Source organism: Rosa chinensis, chromosome 7, assembly GCF_002994745.2.
Source record: "Rosa chinensis cultivar Old Blush chromosome 7, RchiOBHm-V2, whole genome shotgun sequence".
Lineage (NCBI taxonomy): Eukaryota > Viridiplantae > Streptophyta > Magnoliopsida > Rosales > Rosaceae > Rosa > Rosa chinensis.
The window spans coordinates 19046799-19063922 of record NC_037094.1 but is presented as its reverse complement, the minus strand read 5'-3'; the positions used below and the strand labels follow the sequence as shown (position 1 = coordinate 19063922).

General features: G+C 39.2%; 1 protein-coding gene across 1 annotated transcript; it reads left to right on the top strand.

Moving 5' to 3' along the window:
- Positions 1-12128: 12128 nt before the first annotated feature.
- LOC112180634 (IRK-interacting protein) lies at positions 12129-14106 on the top strand. Its single transcript, XM_024319190.2, has 2 exons — positions 12129-12455; positions 12551-14106. The coding sequence occupies exons 1-2, from the start codon at positions 12387-12389 to the stop codon at positions 13934-13936; spliced, it is 1455 nt and encodes a 484-aa protein (XP_024174958.1). The 5' UTR covers positions 12129-12386; the 3' UTR covers positions 13937-14106.
- The last annotated feature ends 3018 nt before the right edge of the window (positions 14107-17124 follow it).

Sequence of the window (17124 nt, the reverse complement as noted above, 5' to 3'; positions counted from 1 at the left end):
CTTGAAGAATGAAGAATCACCGAGCTTGAAGCCTTAACCCAGAAATCCAACCCAAAATCAATCCCAGAAATCACCAAGCTCCCTCTCCTCTCCTTCTCCTTCGCCCAAACCATCACCAACGCTGCCGTCATCCTCTCCAATTCCTGCTACAAATCCATGTCCCTCGAACTCAACTCCCTGCGGACGGAGCTTCTGGAGCAATTTGAGGTGCCCGGGTTCAAGCAAGTAGAGCTTTCAGATTGTCGAGTTCGAGGTCGCGGTCGACGGCGTCGTTTCGGGGAGCGAAGATGGTGATGTTGTGGCTGCCGACGGCCTCTTCGAGAGTCTGCAAGTGCAGGGCCTTCTCTACAAGCTCGTCCAGATCGGAGTTGATCTAAGCAGTGGACGCCGAGGAGGATGAAGAGGAGGGCTTCTGAGGATATTCCGGCAATGTGAATCAGGTTCCGGCGAAGAAGAGGAGGCACAGATGCGTAAACCCATGGCGGCCGTGGATTCAGAGAGAGAAAGGGAAGAAAAAGGAGAAGACAGAGGCAGAGAGAGAGAGAGAGATATGTTTTATTATTATTTTTTTATTTTTTATTTTTTTAATTAATTAGTAGAGAAATACAATTTTACCCTTGATAAACATATCACATGGGACCCACGTTCTTGCCACGTCAGCAAACAGACAGCTCTGTCAGAGATTTTTGACAGAAGTATCACTTTGATGTCAAAATACGTCTTTGGGTATCACATTGATACTTTTGAGAGTTCGGGTATCAAATTGGCCTTGGCAGCATAGTTTAGGTATGGTAGCTTAATTTTTCTCTAATTTGAATTCCATGCGGGCTATTACATAGTTTCAAGAGTATTACCAGTTTCAAAAAAAAAAGTATCACTCTATCAAACTAAAAAGTAAACCCAAAGCAGAACTCATCTGCTTAGCTATAACCTACAAGTGAGATGGGATTCATGGGAATAGTTGCTTCTGATGAAGTACTAGGAACGTTTATCCCTATCATAGTGTACTGGTTGTACGCATCCCTCATTGTATCTATGGAAAAATCATTGTTGAAATACAAAATTCGAAACGCATGCAGAGGAGGAAGACAAGATAAACCACCTTGTCTCCAAAGGGACAGTCATCAAAGGCGTCGTCCTCCAGCAAGTCCCTAAATATTCTTCAAGAAAATGCCACTTTCCTAGCTTGAAGAGACTTCAAACTCAAGTCACCAGCTTTACCACCCAAGTGCTTTCCTTAGTTTCTAAACAGAGCAAACACAGACACCCAATTTTTTTTATTTATTTTTTGTAAAGAGATTTGGAATCCAACCTACCTGGAAGGCTCATGCCCACGCCCTGTTTTATTTGAATTTTGCAACCAGGGGGGAGGGGGGAAACATAAAACCTGAACCTCGTACTATAAATACCCAATTTCAAAGCTGTAAGCCTTTTCACTTTGTTCTAATTTTACTTTTCTTTTAGGCAATGGCTTTGAGCTTCGTATACTTGGTAAAGCCAAACGCTTTCATAATTATTGACAGCTAAAGATTTACACTTTTAACAATAAATAAAAAATAAAATAAAAACGGTTATGGGGGAATGGAAATTACCAGAAAATGGAACAAAGTCAAGAGTGGGAAAGCAATAAGGGCATCAACGCCTCCTCAGAGAAGCACCGGTAAGTAATTGAGCAAAACGACGGCATAGTAGGTGAGGCCGACTATGCCGACAATAATTAGGACCATTATGTAGCCGAGGGCTCACAGCTCCGTGCAAAGCTTGAACGCGTTCCATGCCATTCCTACTGGTATTGATCTTCGACTAATCAGAAACAAATCAAAATTAGAATTTCATAATTTTTTGGGAATTGGGATTCCATTTCCGCATCGGGATTGGTCGAATTGCGTTGACGAAATTGTGATTGGGATTTGACCAAAAAGGCAAAAACGATATGCAAAGGTTAGGGAGAGACTGATTCCAAAAACGTTGTTGAGGCTGGGGGAGAAGACTACGCAGACACTTGTTTATTGTTTATTCACCTTTTTTTCTTCTTTTTCCTTGATGAAACTCTTAGTCGCACTATTTCTTTATCAAAAAAAAAATCTCTAGGTGTAAGGACTACGATTTCAAGTGGGTGATGAAAGTGGTATTTCGGTTTCGAAGGATCCCTGGATAGCGTTACCACTTTCTTTCAAACCTTTTTCTCCCATAATGGAAGGGACGGAGGACTTTATGGTGGCAGACCTCATAGATAGGGAGAATGGAGAATGGTTACTAGACTTGTTGGATGAACTTTTCACAAATGGGGAGGTTGAGAATATTGCTTCTATTCCATTAAGTCTCTGGGGAGCGGAAGACAGATTAATTTGGCATTTTGACAGGAGAGGTATTTACAATGTTAAAAGTGGCTACTATGTGTTTAACAAGGCACAAACTGCTTTGGAAAAGGCTACTCCTTCTGTAGCCGTGGAGGGTGGAGCTAGGCAGCGGTATTGGCAGATGATATGGGGAGCTAATGTGCCTCCAAAGGTGAGAGTTTTATGTGGAGGCTACTCAAAGAGATTTTTCCAACTAAGAGTGCTCTAGCTAAGAAGAAGATCCATATCCATGATTTATGTTGCATGTTCTGCATGGGAAACGTCGAAACAGGTACCTATCTTTTTAAAAATTGCCCTGCTTTACTTTGTTTTTGGTTATATGGGCCCTTGAAGTTGAATGCCTTGGAGCACCCAGCCACATGCATTAAAGAGTGGACGTTGGACATACTAGATGAGTTTACCAATGATCATAGAGACTTCTTCTTTGTGGGCTTGTGGGCAATATGGAGGGAAAGAAATAAAATGGTCTGGAATGATACTGCGTTCCAGCCTATGTTTCTAATTGATTGGGCTGTTCATTTCTTGAATGATTACCAGAAATATCATCCTAAAGCTGTGAAGAAAAAGAAGAGACCTTTAACCAAATGGCAATGCCCACCTAGTGGTAGGCTGAAAATCAATGTGGATGGGGCTTGTAGAGTGAATAATGGTTGTGGAGGCATTGGTGTAGTGGTCAGGAACAACGCTGGTATAGGTATTGCTGCTCTGGCTAGACCTTTTCTACATGCTCACTCAGTCCTAAATATGGAAGCTGAGGCATCTAGAGCGGGTCTTCTACTTGGTATTCACCAAGGTTGGTCTGAAATTGACATTGAAAGAGACTCTGCCATTCTGATTGCTGCGCTCAATAGTTCGATGCAGGATTTCTTTGAGGTAAGTCGGATTTTAGATGATTGTAAAGATTATTTTAATGCTTTTCAGTCAGTTAGAATTCGTCATATTTACCGTGAAGCAAATGGTGTTGCTGATAGACTTGCACACCTTGCTAGTTTGTTTGCTATTGATGATGTTTGGTTAAATGAGACTCCTGTTATTATTCAGGATGTTCTCTACGAGGATTATTGTAAGTGTTTTCCTATAGCACCGGGTTCAGGTTTTATGTCCCCCCCCCCATTGCAAAATCCTACTATTAATATAATAAATAAAATAAGTCATGGGGCTGAGCCTCCCAACTAGGCTGGGGTTGCAAACCCTTTTCAAAAAAATAAAATAAAAAATTGTGAGATTATCCTTAAATAAGAATGCTTAAAATAACAAGGCACTACCAAATTGACCTCCTCCTCCTTTTCTCGATGTTCCCATCTTCCCATTGTCATTATATGACGGAATTGAAGGTAAAGATTGTTGTTGTCTTTGCGTGATTGGGTAATGTGCATTTAGGTTATCCAATCAATCGGATTTTTATATGGTCAATTTGAGATTAGGAATACAAAATAGTTTTAGCAGTTCAATATATGCTAATTCTATTTCATATATGACATGCTAAATTGCTAGACTGGCGGAATAAATACAAATAATGTGTGCATGCATCGGTCAGGTCTATCTTACATTTTAAATTGAAATTGATTATGAAATTACTAATTAGACAATGACAGATATTAATATATAAAAGAAAAATTAGTCTGAGAGAATGATTTGCTTGGTAACCGCGCGGGTAGAGCTGGTGTTGATACTCGAAAAATCATACAACAAATTTGTCTCTACAACTAAAACAAGCATGAACACGCGATTTAAGTAAAGTTTTATAATTTTATAGGATTTTACATTCATCTTTCAATTCAAACCCACTAAGCAAGCATACCCTAGATGTGGACCCAAACCACATCCACGCATTTTTGGGGTTTGCAGAAGTGGGTGTGGTGTGGAAGGTTACGGAAACACATAATGCTCGTCTATTAATTTAGTGTCATTGGTGATCTCAGTCTCGGCCCCGAGATCTAGCCCAATTACTTAAATCAATAGCGAAATGGTGAAGATGAGATTTGGGCCAACATTTCGCTCAAAACTCAAAACCCAAAAGAAAAGAAAGCCCAAACCTTCTATTATTGCCTAAAACCCCAAAGAAAGAAAGCTCAAACCCCAACACCTTCTTCCACTTTGTTCTACCCTTGTTTTCTCCCTCACAACAATTGGATACACATATCAAACCAGAGTCCCTGAGAAATAGCGATTCCTTCTGTTAGCTGGCGAGGAAGAAGCTTTCTGACCAATAAAAGGATATCCCTCTTGTTCTTTAAACAATGAGCTCACAATTCTCAAGTTTCTTCTTCAACCTCGTTCTAGGTTTTGTGCCACCACAACTGCCTCTGCTGTAATTGTTGTCGATGATAGGAGCATTTTAATGCGACGTTTTAACTGTTTTTCCCTACATTTTCTGCGCCATTTCCTTGAAAAATCCCTGTTTGGGAAAGTTTCCATTCTTTGATTGGGAAAGTCCTTATTGTAGAAAGTTTCCATTTTTGCAGTTTCCATTTCTCATTTCTAGCAAGTTTCCATTTTCAGTTTAGGAAAGTTTCTATTTTTCATTTTTAGTAAGTTTCTATTTTTCGTTTTAGGAAAGTTTCTATTTTTAGTGATAGTTTCTATTTCCAGGACCTCTGAGCTAAAAAGTGGAAATGAACTCACGAATGGAAAGAGGAGCTTGCGAACGTCAAGACGAACGAATATGAGATGAAAAGGGCCACATAATTGAGCGGAAATGAATAAATAAGCTTTCCTAGTCCAAGCAGGAAATCCTGCGAAATGGAGGAAGGCTTCCCAAGCAAGTTTCCAACGCAACCATGAAAAAGAAATAGAAAAATGAAGTGTCTAGACGTTGGAGGAAGAAAAGGCTTGAAGTTGAAGCAACGAGGCCCAAGAACTCTATGGAATTGAGTTGGATTTTCGGCAAAATGGATCAAGGCCCTCGAAAGCCCATGGAATTAGGGTTTGTGACGCAAGAAGTAAACCCTAGGGATGCTTTGCCGTGAAAACCAAAGGGAGGAGAGAAAGTGGCGTGAAAAATCAAGAAGAAAATAAAAGATTACGCAAGAGATTTTCTAAGGTGAAGTTTATGGAAAGAAAAAGTGTGGACATCAAGAAAATGACCAAATGGCGTCTAGATTCATTCCTAGAAACCCTAATGGTATTTTGGCCGAATTACAAGAAGAAAATCAGAAATATATTCAAGGAATTTCGGCAAGAATATATTAGGGAATCATCTTGGAGTTTTGTGATTGGTTGGATGACACACTAGGGCTTACTTGGCAATTTCTCATTGGTGGAAGCTATGTGGAATTATTTATTTAATTCCTTGGAAAATAAACAGAAAATCCACGGCTTGGAGGCCAAGTTTTTCCGTTCCCTATATATACCATGCACCCTAGACGTCTCACATGACCTTACAATTCAGAAAATCAGTTTATACGCGAAAGCTCTCTCCATTCTCTAGGCATCTTCTGCGTTTTCAAGCAAGGAAGGTGTTGTGAAATTTTAATTAAAACTCGCAAGCGCACGAATCGTCGTTAGTATAGTGTGCAAGTACGAGGTCGTTCCAACTGAGGATTGATAATTAATTTAAATCCTAACCTAATTAATCCAAACACAAAAGCACATAAACAATTAAACTAAAGAAGATATGGTTTTTGGATTTTCAAATAAAGAAATAATGTGAAAATTAAAGAAAGAAAGAAATAATGATAAACCTAGGGTTTCGAAATCAACCACTAACAATCCTATTTATGTTTCGATGCAATTAACAGATTCTTTTATTTCTTTTGATGACAATTCCCGTATCTAAGTCCAGGTACGGCACTTAGACCATAGTTTTCCTTAAGTGTATGATTCTCTCCAGGTACGGCAGAGGTCGTATATCCTAACATGCAGTTTATCCAGGTACGGAATAAATTTAACACATAGGACTCATTACGTTCTAGAAAACAAGAGAATCATGCAAACCATTACTTCAGGTACGACAATAATGTAATTCACAACTCTTAATCACAAGAACCTAATTTGAATTATATTGCAGGTACGCCTCAAATTCATATTCTAATTACTAGATGCAAAGCCCTAAGGTGATCAATCAAAGAACTTAAACATAAAGCATCAATTCAAGTAGTGACTAAGAATTCATCATAAAGAAACTATAAATCCATCAATAAATCCTCAAAGTACATAAACAATCATGCTAAGGCATCATCTTAACCCTAGAAAAAGGTTTAACAAAAGATAACCAAGTAAAACATAGGAAAAACATAAAAAGAATGGAAGGGAAAAGAAAGGGAAAGATGGATGAGTCGTCTCTGCTCCTTAGGCATCTTCAATGTGCTCCCGAGACTCTCTCCCATGCAAATTCGTGCTCCCTTATATAGGGAAGATTTCTGCTCATCTTTGGCTTCAAGTTTCCTTGTAAGACTTGGATTTGGATTCCTTTCTTCATTTGGAATGGGAAAACCTTGAAATATCTCTTGTAGAAGTAGGAATACATGTATTCTTGAATCCTCATCTGAATTAACTTCCTTGAAACATTAGGATTGACGATCTTGTGCTGCAAAACTTGAGTTCTCCACGAATGGTTGTAAATTCCCGAGCAGATTTCCTGTCCGACCTATCTTCACTCAAATAATCATAACTTTCTCCAGAAGTATGAAAATCGAGATCTGTAAAATTCTACAGAAAGTAGACATCCGTAGCTTTCCATTGATATAAAGCTCATTGTCTGATTCGATCTGAGTAACTCCCAGTAATTAGGGGAAGTTGGGTGTTCTGCACAGGCAGATTCTGGCACCTGGGCGTCTTTCAATCCTAGTTAGCTTATTTTGGCTTCTTTTCTTCTCTTTATGAGGCAAACCTACAAAAACACTATAACAACATAAATGACTCGAAATAAGGAGAACTAAACATAAATACCAAGATTAAGAGGCATAGAAATATAGGATAATATGAACATATCAGAAGGAAGAAGCAAGACCAAGTCGTGCTCATCTCCATCATTCCACCTTGAAGCCGTGCACTTTGAAGCTTGCTTTCGAGTTTCATTAGTTCATCATTCGAGTTCTTCCTCACCATCTCCATTCACGGTGTAATTCAACCTTCTTTCTTGTAATCACTTTTGATTCTCCTTGTTTGATTTCGTTAGAGATTGTTCTAGTTAACATTGATGTTTGAACAAGGGTTATAATCTGAAATTTTATGATTGAATAAAGAATTTCGATTCATACTTTGTGATTCCAAAGTTTCTTATGTGTGATTGTTCGATTGAATTTGCGTAATTGATATCTCTTGTATATTAATCTTAATTGGTTCGAAACTTTTAGGGTTTATGTATGAGTGGTGCTAGATTTAAGAACATGATTCAACTTTTTGTGTTATGAACTTAAATCGAAAGTAGTAAAGGTTTTGGACAAAAATCGAATTCAATTGAAAATGATTGTAATTAGATGAACTTATTCATACTAAGTTGTACACTTGAGTTGATAACCTTTCTATGTGTTTCTTGCGTTGAATATGTATGATTGACTAGCTTTCTAGGGCTTGATTACATGTTTGATAGGGTTAATCTTTGTGCTTTCACTTAGGTTAATTAGCGTTGAAAGTAAAATATGAGAAATCGTTTGCTTTCTAATGTTTCACATGATCAACTCCTTTCACATGACTTGGAAGAACAATGTAAGGTTAATTCGAATTTAATCATGAGCTTGGTTTTAATCTTTGTTTCTTACATTTCATTCTTGTATTTGTGTTTTTGTTCATACTTAGTTTTAATTCTTGCTTTTAATTTTCGAAAAACCAAAAACCTAAAACCCCCTAAAGTCGTAAATGATGTTTATATGTGTAAATGTTATACTTTGTTTTATTTTAATTGTTTAATTGTCTTACATTGACAGGTATACCCTTAATCCCCGGAATAGAACGATCCCTATTTGCTTATACTACTAATGATGTTTAAAGGGTTAAATTATATGCTTGCTTTGAGCGTATCAGTCGACTGCTACAACGACTTTCACTTTCTCCCAAAACTTCAACTATCAAGTAAGCGTTTCTTTTCCATATTTTAGGGTAGAAATCTTGTATGAGTTGAAGGAGGAACGTTTTATCCAGGAAAATCAACTGCCCTAAGTCACAACAATACTCTCCAATCAAGCCTGTAAAAAGGGACACTTTGAACTAGAAAGGGGCATGGAGCTGAACCTAGAAAACTTAGGAACACTACTGCAATCAAGCCTTCAAGCATAAACCCAGTTCTCAGCCATTTTTCCAAACTCTCCTTCAAACCAATTTTTCAGAAACCCAAATCTAAAAAACCCCTAAATTCTCTCACTGCCGCAATGTGTTTCTAGCCCCCACATCTTTGCTTCATGCTGTCATACTTTACTTGTTTTTCACATAATCTGAATGACATACAAAGTCTTCCCATTAATCAAATTATTTGGTTGATTTTGGTCTAATCGCTATTTAATTCAGAAAGGACCCTCACAGCTGGTCTTGTCAATCCAATAATTGATAAATTTTAGTAAAAGATTGGACCAACCGCTCTGGTTCAGTTGGATTCATAGGTTTAACTATTCCTATTAGATTTCACCATTGGATTATCGCGTAGGTAATCGTTCCCTCATGAAAATGGCTTCTGTTATCAACAGCTTTGCCAAGTTATTGATGGGGATTGAATCATATGTTCAGACTGTTTAGTCCATGAGCACGTCTCTACATTTATATATAAGTTCACCGGCTGATTTGATACGGGTGGTCCTAGTGAACCACTAAATCGAGTAATCAACAACGGACTTTGACCTTTCCAAATTGGGCCTCGCTCAAAACGTGCAAGTGTGCAACATGATCTTGATCGAGTCCAGACGGCGGGGAAGTATAATGAAGTTCAAGTTTCTTTATTTTTATTCTTTCATCAACTGAAGAATTTTAAATGAAAGTCTCTCGGACAGCCTAAATTAAATAAATACAGATCAAAAGTAAGGTGAGCAGACATCGGAAGGCTTTGAGACCCAACTTGACTTTCTAACTTGTTATGTTTCACTACGCGACTGTCTCGATGAAAGTTCTGCATGACATCAATATATTGATATGAAGTATACATCAATATAATACATATACATCCCGGTATATTGATCTACCATACACTAATTAACTCTTTAACTAAATACAATTGAATTTGATCCACAAATGTATAGAATTAATCTATCTGAATCAAAAATATCAAACTAACCTAGTTAATGTATCGATGTAATCGGTATATTGATACAATCCCTAACCCTTTAACCAATTGCAATTGAATTCGATTACTGGTCAATTAGTCATCGTGGCTTGGAAGAGTGGGGGGAGACTGGCGCGTGATCGGAATAGACGACAGTGGTCAGCGGCAAAGTTAAAGAAACAAAGGTGGACCACGTGGCGATGGCGATGACTTCTCAGCCGTGAAGCTGTCGTCGGTGACATTAATTAACTTCACATGCACGGACTTCAACCGGTGGTTAGGCAGAAGCATCCATTGGAGTTAGCTCTAACTCCTGAGCCACAATAAATGGTGGTAGATGATGATCGATCTATCACTTATGAGCCTGCAATAAATGGCGCCAACCACCATAACGCACCCTCTTTAATGCTTGACTGTGACTGACAAACCCTCCTCTCTCGTCTTCTCTAGTAATATTTCTCCAAGCCACCTCTGAAATCTGATCTTGACCCTGCAGGATGAGGAGGTTTGTTACGTCTAGCTAGCTTTCTATTATTTATGGATGAGTAACCTGAGTTATGTAATTCAAGTAAGGTTTTTACAAATTAGTTGGTGAACAAATTTGACAGTAGGACTACTACTTTCTTAGGAAAAAATTCTCAAATGGTATCTGAATTATGGTCAACTGCACATTTGGTACCTAAACTTTCAAAACTATCCTCGTAGTACATGAACTATTGCTCTGTTTCTCCATCTGATACTTCCATCCAATCTGCTGTTAACTTTGCCTATTATTATTATTTTTTTTTTTAAATGAATGTCATCTTATAAGAATGAGTCACGTAGGCAAAGTTAACGGCAGATTGGATGGAAGTACCATATGGAGAAACGGAACAATAGTTCAGGTACCATCATGGTAGTTTTGAAAGTTTAGGTACCAAAATGTGCATTCGACAATAGTCCAAGTACCATATGAGGATTTTTCCCACTTTCTTATGTACTTACTAGTGAATTTCACTTATAGGTGGATTTAGGTTTTGTTGTTTTGTTCTGGTGAGATGGAAGACAAAGTTTGTTAGTCTAATTATAGTTTTTTAATTTGAGAAATTCGTCGAACACTTTATCTTTACTCTATTATTAATTGATCAATATATTCAAGATATGATGTTGTACCGAGCAAGATGACAAATCTTGTACAATTTAGGTTGTTTAATTCTTTGAAATAATTCTTTTAACAACTTATCTTTACGCTTTCACAATTGGTAGTAGATCTAGTTTTGTTATTTTGCTGAGTGAGACAACAACACTTGTTTCATTGTTTTAGTTTTAGTTTATTTAAAGTAATTTGTCGAATACATTATCTTTACTCTTTCATATCCATTGATAGATCAAGGTGTTGTTGTTTTGCCAAACCACACTACAAAGTTTATCGAGTTGTCATTTTTCTAATACTTTTTAAAGATAATTCATCGAAAATCAATCTTTATCATTTCTTTTAAAGAAACATTAAATGATCGATGAGTTGTGAATTTGTAAGACACTTCAATACGTAGAAGAAATGTCTATAGGAAGCAATTGCTTTCTCTCATTGCCTGCATCTATTTCGAAAGGAAACGAGCAAACTTTCATAAGATAGTAGATTACCAGCCTCTTTATTTATACCAAAACTGATGAACCGATTCCATCCAAAATTCATGATGCAATTACTCTCTAGTTAATGTAGCATCCGGTATACATTCGATGCAAATAGTGAATTAATGCATTTAGTTTTGCAGGGTTTAGATTTGTAGACCATACCAAATGCAAGCTACTGTATATAAGCTACTGAGGGAATTAGTGTCTTTCCCTAAATTTCTTGCAGAAATGAACGCAGCTTAATACTTAATAGCACTAGCTGAAGCATTCAAATGGACATGCAAGCCTGCATTTTTTTGGTACGACTGGTAAGAGATTTCAGCATATCTGCTTATTCCATTTACACTCCAAAATTTAATATATATGTGGACCAACCAAATTTATGGCATAGAGTTAGCACCGGTACAATGTGAACTAGCATTGAAGTAGTAGTATATGACTATATTTTTGAACGAGAACTTATTACCTTACTCTGGTCCGATACAATTTGTTACAATTGATTTGTTAGGATTGTAGGATGTTCAGTTATTGATAATTATAAATTATGCGCAGCCGACACCAATTTCATCTCTTTCATTAAGGTCAGATTAAAACCATTGATATGCTCGTATTAGTTACAATAAATAAAAGTAAAAAAGAGTTTATTCCTCCAAATAGAGATTATCAACTTACTTCTGGTGTAGCGTAATTCGGTTTAAAGTGACGGGGATTCTATGCCACAGTGAAATCTCGGTGATTCACTTAGCATTGTTCAAATAAACTACAAACAAAATACCCACAGAAAAGACAAACCCAAAGTGATTGACCAAGTAATTAATCCATTTCTTAATCTTCAATCCTTACATGTTAAAACGAACACAGTTTTAAGGCACTGGGAAACTAATACTAGCTGTAGCTCATCAGTGCACCTAATTTATCTTATCCTGCTATGCATGCAACTAGCTTCCCAACCTCGTCTTGTTCACGGCGCGCGCGTGTAGCCCAGTTGCCTCCATAAATGGTGATCGATTACATAACACTGTATGATTACTACACGACGAAAAGTCCAACCTAAGAAAGTGAAAGAATACAAAAAGAGAGTATGGATCCAAACCCAGCGTTCCCAAAGCATCAGCTCAAATTCAGGATAAACAAAACCACAGACCCGGCCAGTCACCCAGTCACGTATATAGATATTATGTGCCACTCTCACAGAAAAGACTGAAACAAAACCCAAAACAAAAATGGCTCCCTCGTCTTCTTCCCCTTCCTCCAAATCCCCACCTCCCCCAACAACAACCCACTTCACTCCCGTAAGTATACATCTTGTTTTTGTTCGAGAATTGTGAATTCCATGACAGCTTGTTTAGTCGGAAACTGATTATTGCTTATTTCATTTTGGTTGCAGATTCAAGAAGAAGATGGAAATGAGAGTACTAGTACTACCACCCCTAACAAAGCTACTCCCAAGCACCACAACTCTACACCTCTCCACTATTCTCACAAGCACGGCAAGCGTCACGGTAAGAAGCGATCGGAGATATCCGCCGGTTCGTCGTCGGCTACTCGGGAGGACGAAGAAGACGACGACATGTCGGTGAACTGCAACAAGTGTCGTCCAAACGCTCGAGAAAAGATCTCGGTGGTGCCCTTGGACAACAACAACGGCTTCAATCGCAAGAACGGCTCGTCGTCGTCCGTGTTCATGGCCAGCCCAAACGGCATTCTGAAGTCGATTCTCTCGTCGTTCACCCGGAAGAGCCCGAAATTACCGATGGACCCTTACGCGGCGGCGAGGGAGGAGAAGTGGAAGGTCGCGGTGGCGGAGCTCTCGCAGAAGCTGATTCAGACGACGAGGAAAAAAGACGAGGCGCTTCTAGAAGCGTCGAGGCTGAAATACTCGATGGCGGAGCTGGAGAAGAAGCTGAACAAGCTCGAAGTCTACTGCCATGGACTGAAGTCCGGGCTTGAAGAATGCAGCAGCGGCAATTCGCCGTACCAGTTGGGATCAAAGCCTCCAAATAAACGACACGGCTTCACCGGGCTCAACGACAACAACAAAGCCGTCGTGGAGCATTTCTTGGTCGCCGTCTCCGAAGCCCGGACCTCGGTCCGGCTACTTAGCCGGTCGCTGACGATGCAGCTCAGGCACATGGCCGGAAGCAAAGTATACGACAAGATCACAGCTCTTCTTCAACCGTACGACATCAAGGTCTCGTTGTCCAAGAACCCAAGAAGCTTGCTTTTCTACTTGGAAGCTCTGCTGAACAAGACGTTCTTTGACGAGTTCGAATCCCCCGGGTTCTGCAAAAACTCGGCCAACCACATCCTGAACCCGGTCGAGCGGTGCGAGGCGAGCTACGCTTCGTTTGAGCTGCTCCGGGGGCTGACGTGGGACGAGGTGTTGATCAAGGGGACCAAGCATTTCAGCGAAGAGTTCAGCAGGTTTTGCGATAGGAAAATGAGTGAGATTGTGGCGATGTTGGGCTGGAACCGGGCCTGGCCCGAACCGCTTTTGCAGGCCTTCTTTGGGGCCTCCAAGAGTGTGTGGCTGGTGCATCTTTTGGCCACGTCGGTCCACCCGAGCTTGCCGGTTTTCCGGGTCGAGAGTGGGGTCGGGTTTGACCCGGTTTATATGGAGGATATGGGCGGAGACAAGGCGAGGAAGTTGGTACCTTCTGTGGTTCGGATCATGGTGGCGCCGGGGTTTTATGTTTATGGGAGTGTGGTCAAGTGCAAGGTGCTTTGCAGGTACAATAGCAATAGTAAGGGTTTGACCCATTCGTCACCTTAAATTTGGGACCTTTTTTTATCAGCTCTGTCATACTTAATTTGTTGCCATTTTGATCTAGTTATGTGGTAATCTGATGTTACTATGTACGTGTCATTTAGTGTAATGGTTATTTGGAGATCAAAAGAAGTGACATTTTCTTTCTTTGTTCTGATATTTTGTTTTCTCAATAATTACGATGAAATTGTTGCATATGCGATTTCTTTATCAGAATATGAACATAAATGTGCTCATATAACAGCAAATTCCACACACATTAGAGAAATGCCACATGTAATGATACAATAGCCCTGACACCTATCATATATATTTTAGAAGTCCCCATTGTTGTTGGTGTAAATCTTGGTGATGATATGTTTGTGATCAATCTGGAGATGTTGGGATCGATTCAAATAATTTTGTTTTTTGTTGATTTTGTTTTATTCTTTGTTTTGTGTACCCCTAATCTTAATCATTTTTTCTCTTGTTGGTACCCTGGGGGAAGAGAATGGTGGTGAATCTAAGAGCAAGTTCACCCGTTGGGTCACCAGGTCACCCACTATTCACTACTTTTAGTGTTAATTTCACCCTCTGGGTCACGAGCACAGTGTATTTCGTGCCATGGGTCACCCTGTACAGTGTTCTGGGTCACCATGGTGACTTGCACAGTGTATTTCGTACCCTAGGTCACCGACACAGTGTATTTCGTGACCTAGAGAATGAAAATATACACTAAAAAGCAGTGAATAGTATGTGAACTGGTGACCCAACGGGTGAACTTGCTCTAACTATATAAGAACCAGAAACGAACTGTCTTGATCAAGTGCAGATGTAATACAAGTCCTCAAAATAGTTAAACCAATAGATGATGAACAGACCCATGTGGACTAGAACTGGATGCTTCTCTTGTGAATGGATTTTGGAGCTTATGGATTTGAATAATATTATAAAGAGTATCAATTTTGTTGTCAAGTAACAAAAACTTTTTTCAATATCACAAGCACGGTGCCCTATGTTCTTGGGCTGAAAGTAACCACTCATGTGTGAAATGGTGGTACTGTGGCCTTAAGATTTGTAAGCAAAGATATGTGATCTAACTCATTATGTATACAACTCGCTCTTTGGGATCAACCTCAGGCAAGCCCCTGCAACTTGAATTTGGATTTCATGTAGTGTCCTATAGTACAGTCAAACATTCACGGTGAACAATGTCATTATTTTTTGAGACTTGAGAGAGATGTTTGCTTCCGTTCTTGTTCTTTTCCTATTTGGAAAAACAGAAAAATTGTATCGGGGCTTGAAGTTTTGGTTGTGGAAAAGGTTGAACTTGGGTTGCTTTTAGTCGTTCAGTGACACGTGACTCCGGATCAAACCACTCTAACCTTTTTTTTTTTTTTTGAACTTGTTAGGTCCTTAGCACATGTCAACGGACTTGCGGATCACGGCTGAAATTCAAGAGTTTTCATTACGGTATTGTTTTATCGTTTGAATGATGATGCTATTTTCACGAAATGTAGATGGGTGAATATGGGGACAGTAATTTTCCGAGTTGAGGATGTGAATGATAAGCCTCCACTTACCTCACATTTTCGACTCTCTCCATTGTCATTGTTCAGTTAATACCAGTTAAAATCAAATATTGATGACGGTAGAAAGAGTGCTGAGGAGGGCCACCAGTGAGGAACTAAAATGGGGACTGTGTGGTGAGGTTTGGTGCCAAGATTGTCAAGTTGTCGAGGCTGCACTGTTGTCTTTTGTTGCGTACGAATGGTCTGCAACAATGGCTGCACTGTTGTAGGGGAGGTTAGGGTGGACCTAATATGCTACTGTTGCTATTTTGTCCGGGAGGAAGAGGCATGAAGCTTAATTTCAGCGAGGCATGTGCAAACTATACAGTGGTAGGAACTGGGATTGCCAAACTTAAAACAGAATTGACCCAAAAAAAAAAAAAATTTAATACAGGGAAAAACGGTGTATCTCCTAGAATTGGTACTGATTAGTGTAAGCGGGTTGTGTTAATGTCAGGTTGGGACTTTGAGTATTACAGAGCCTCCTATTTGAAACTCCCAAAGAATAGAGTATGCATAAACTGTTCTATAGACAGATCAGTATCAGCAAGGAATCTTACTCGGTCATAAGTCATGAGGCTTCAACAAATTGAGATCAAAGCAGGAGAAAAAGAAGGAAAACTTAAAAACATGCAATGTAGCAATTAGCAAGATTCATTCACAAAATAGGTACGGATTCAATCTCATTCTACAATGCATTAGCTACTACTTGGAATATAGAAATCAGTTGAACCCTCCTTAAAACTCTTGTAAATTACGAGTTGCATAACATGCCTCTAGCTAAAACTCAGAAAGATCTAATCGTCATTGTGATTTGTGGATGATGTCGGAATTCCATTTGGTTTACTCATCAGAAAGTACCAAATGGAATTTCTTAAAGAGATCAAGGAAGGTAACAAGGAAATTAACCAACATGCATGGCTGCTAGATACTTGTGCGACTATTCATGTATGATTTTGAACTGGATGGAACCGTTATGCAGGCCTGCTGCAAATAACATATATCTGCTGCAACACATGCTCTGTGTTAGGGGCCGCACTTGTGAGGCCATAAGCAACCTTGTTCAGGGTCATTAGTTAAACCTTTGGTTGGTTGCTTATGTGCTTGGGGTGTTTTGCTTATGTAATTTATTTTATTTAGCATTTAGTCTCCTCGGTCAAGTGCACGTTTCTCACGGCCTTGGTCATTTAAGTCCGATATGCTCTTTGGGGAGGAGTTCATAGTGGGCATAGTTTGGACTACGGAACTAGTATAGGTAAGCACATGTAACTTTGCCTCCCTTACCGTCTTACCTTCAATAAAAGAGGAATTATTCAATCATCTATGTCCTGTGAGATTGCTCCTTGATCTTTTCTTTTGATTATTCATTGTTCTTCGTGGTTGCCCAACGTTTATATATTTGTGTTCTTACTTGCTGCTAGCTCTATTTTAATATCGTGTGGCTTTCATTATTCCTTGCAAGGTACTCACTTGGCTTACTTGTTTGCTAGCAAGTGCCGCACTGTCCTCTTTGCGCATTGCAGAGTTTGGTTCGTGATAGTTGGTATCAGAGCCAACTCGGCTCAAGACACTCGCTACGATGACGGGCAAAATGACAAGCTAACAACGATTCGAATGGTATGACCAATAACTTGGAGAGCTTGC

Bases quoted from the DNA above. Each gene is read 5' to 3' on its own strand.
- LOC112180634 (XM_024319190.2), top strand. From the start codon at position 12,387: ATGGCTCCCTCGTCTTCTTCCCCTTCCTCCAAATCCCCACCTCCCCCA. The intron at 12,456-12,550 runs GTAAGTATACAT...TTTTGGTTGCAG, and splicing joins CAACAACCCACTTCACTCCC to ATTCAAGAAGAAGATGGAAA.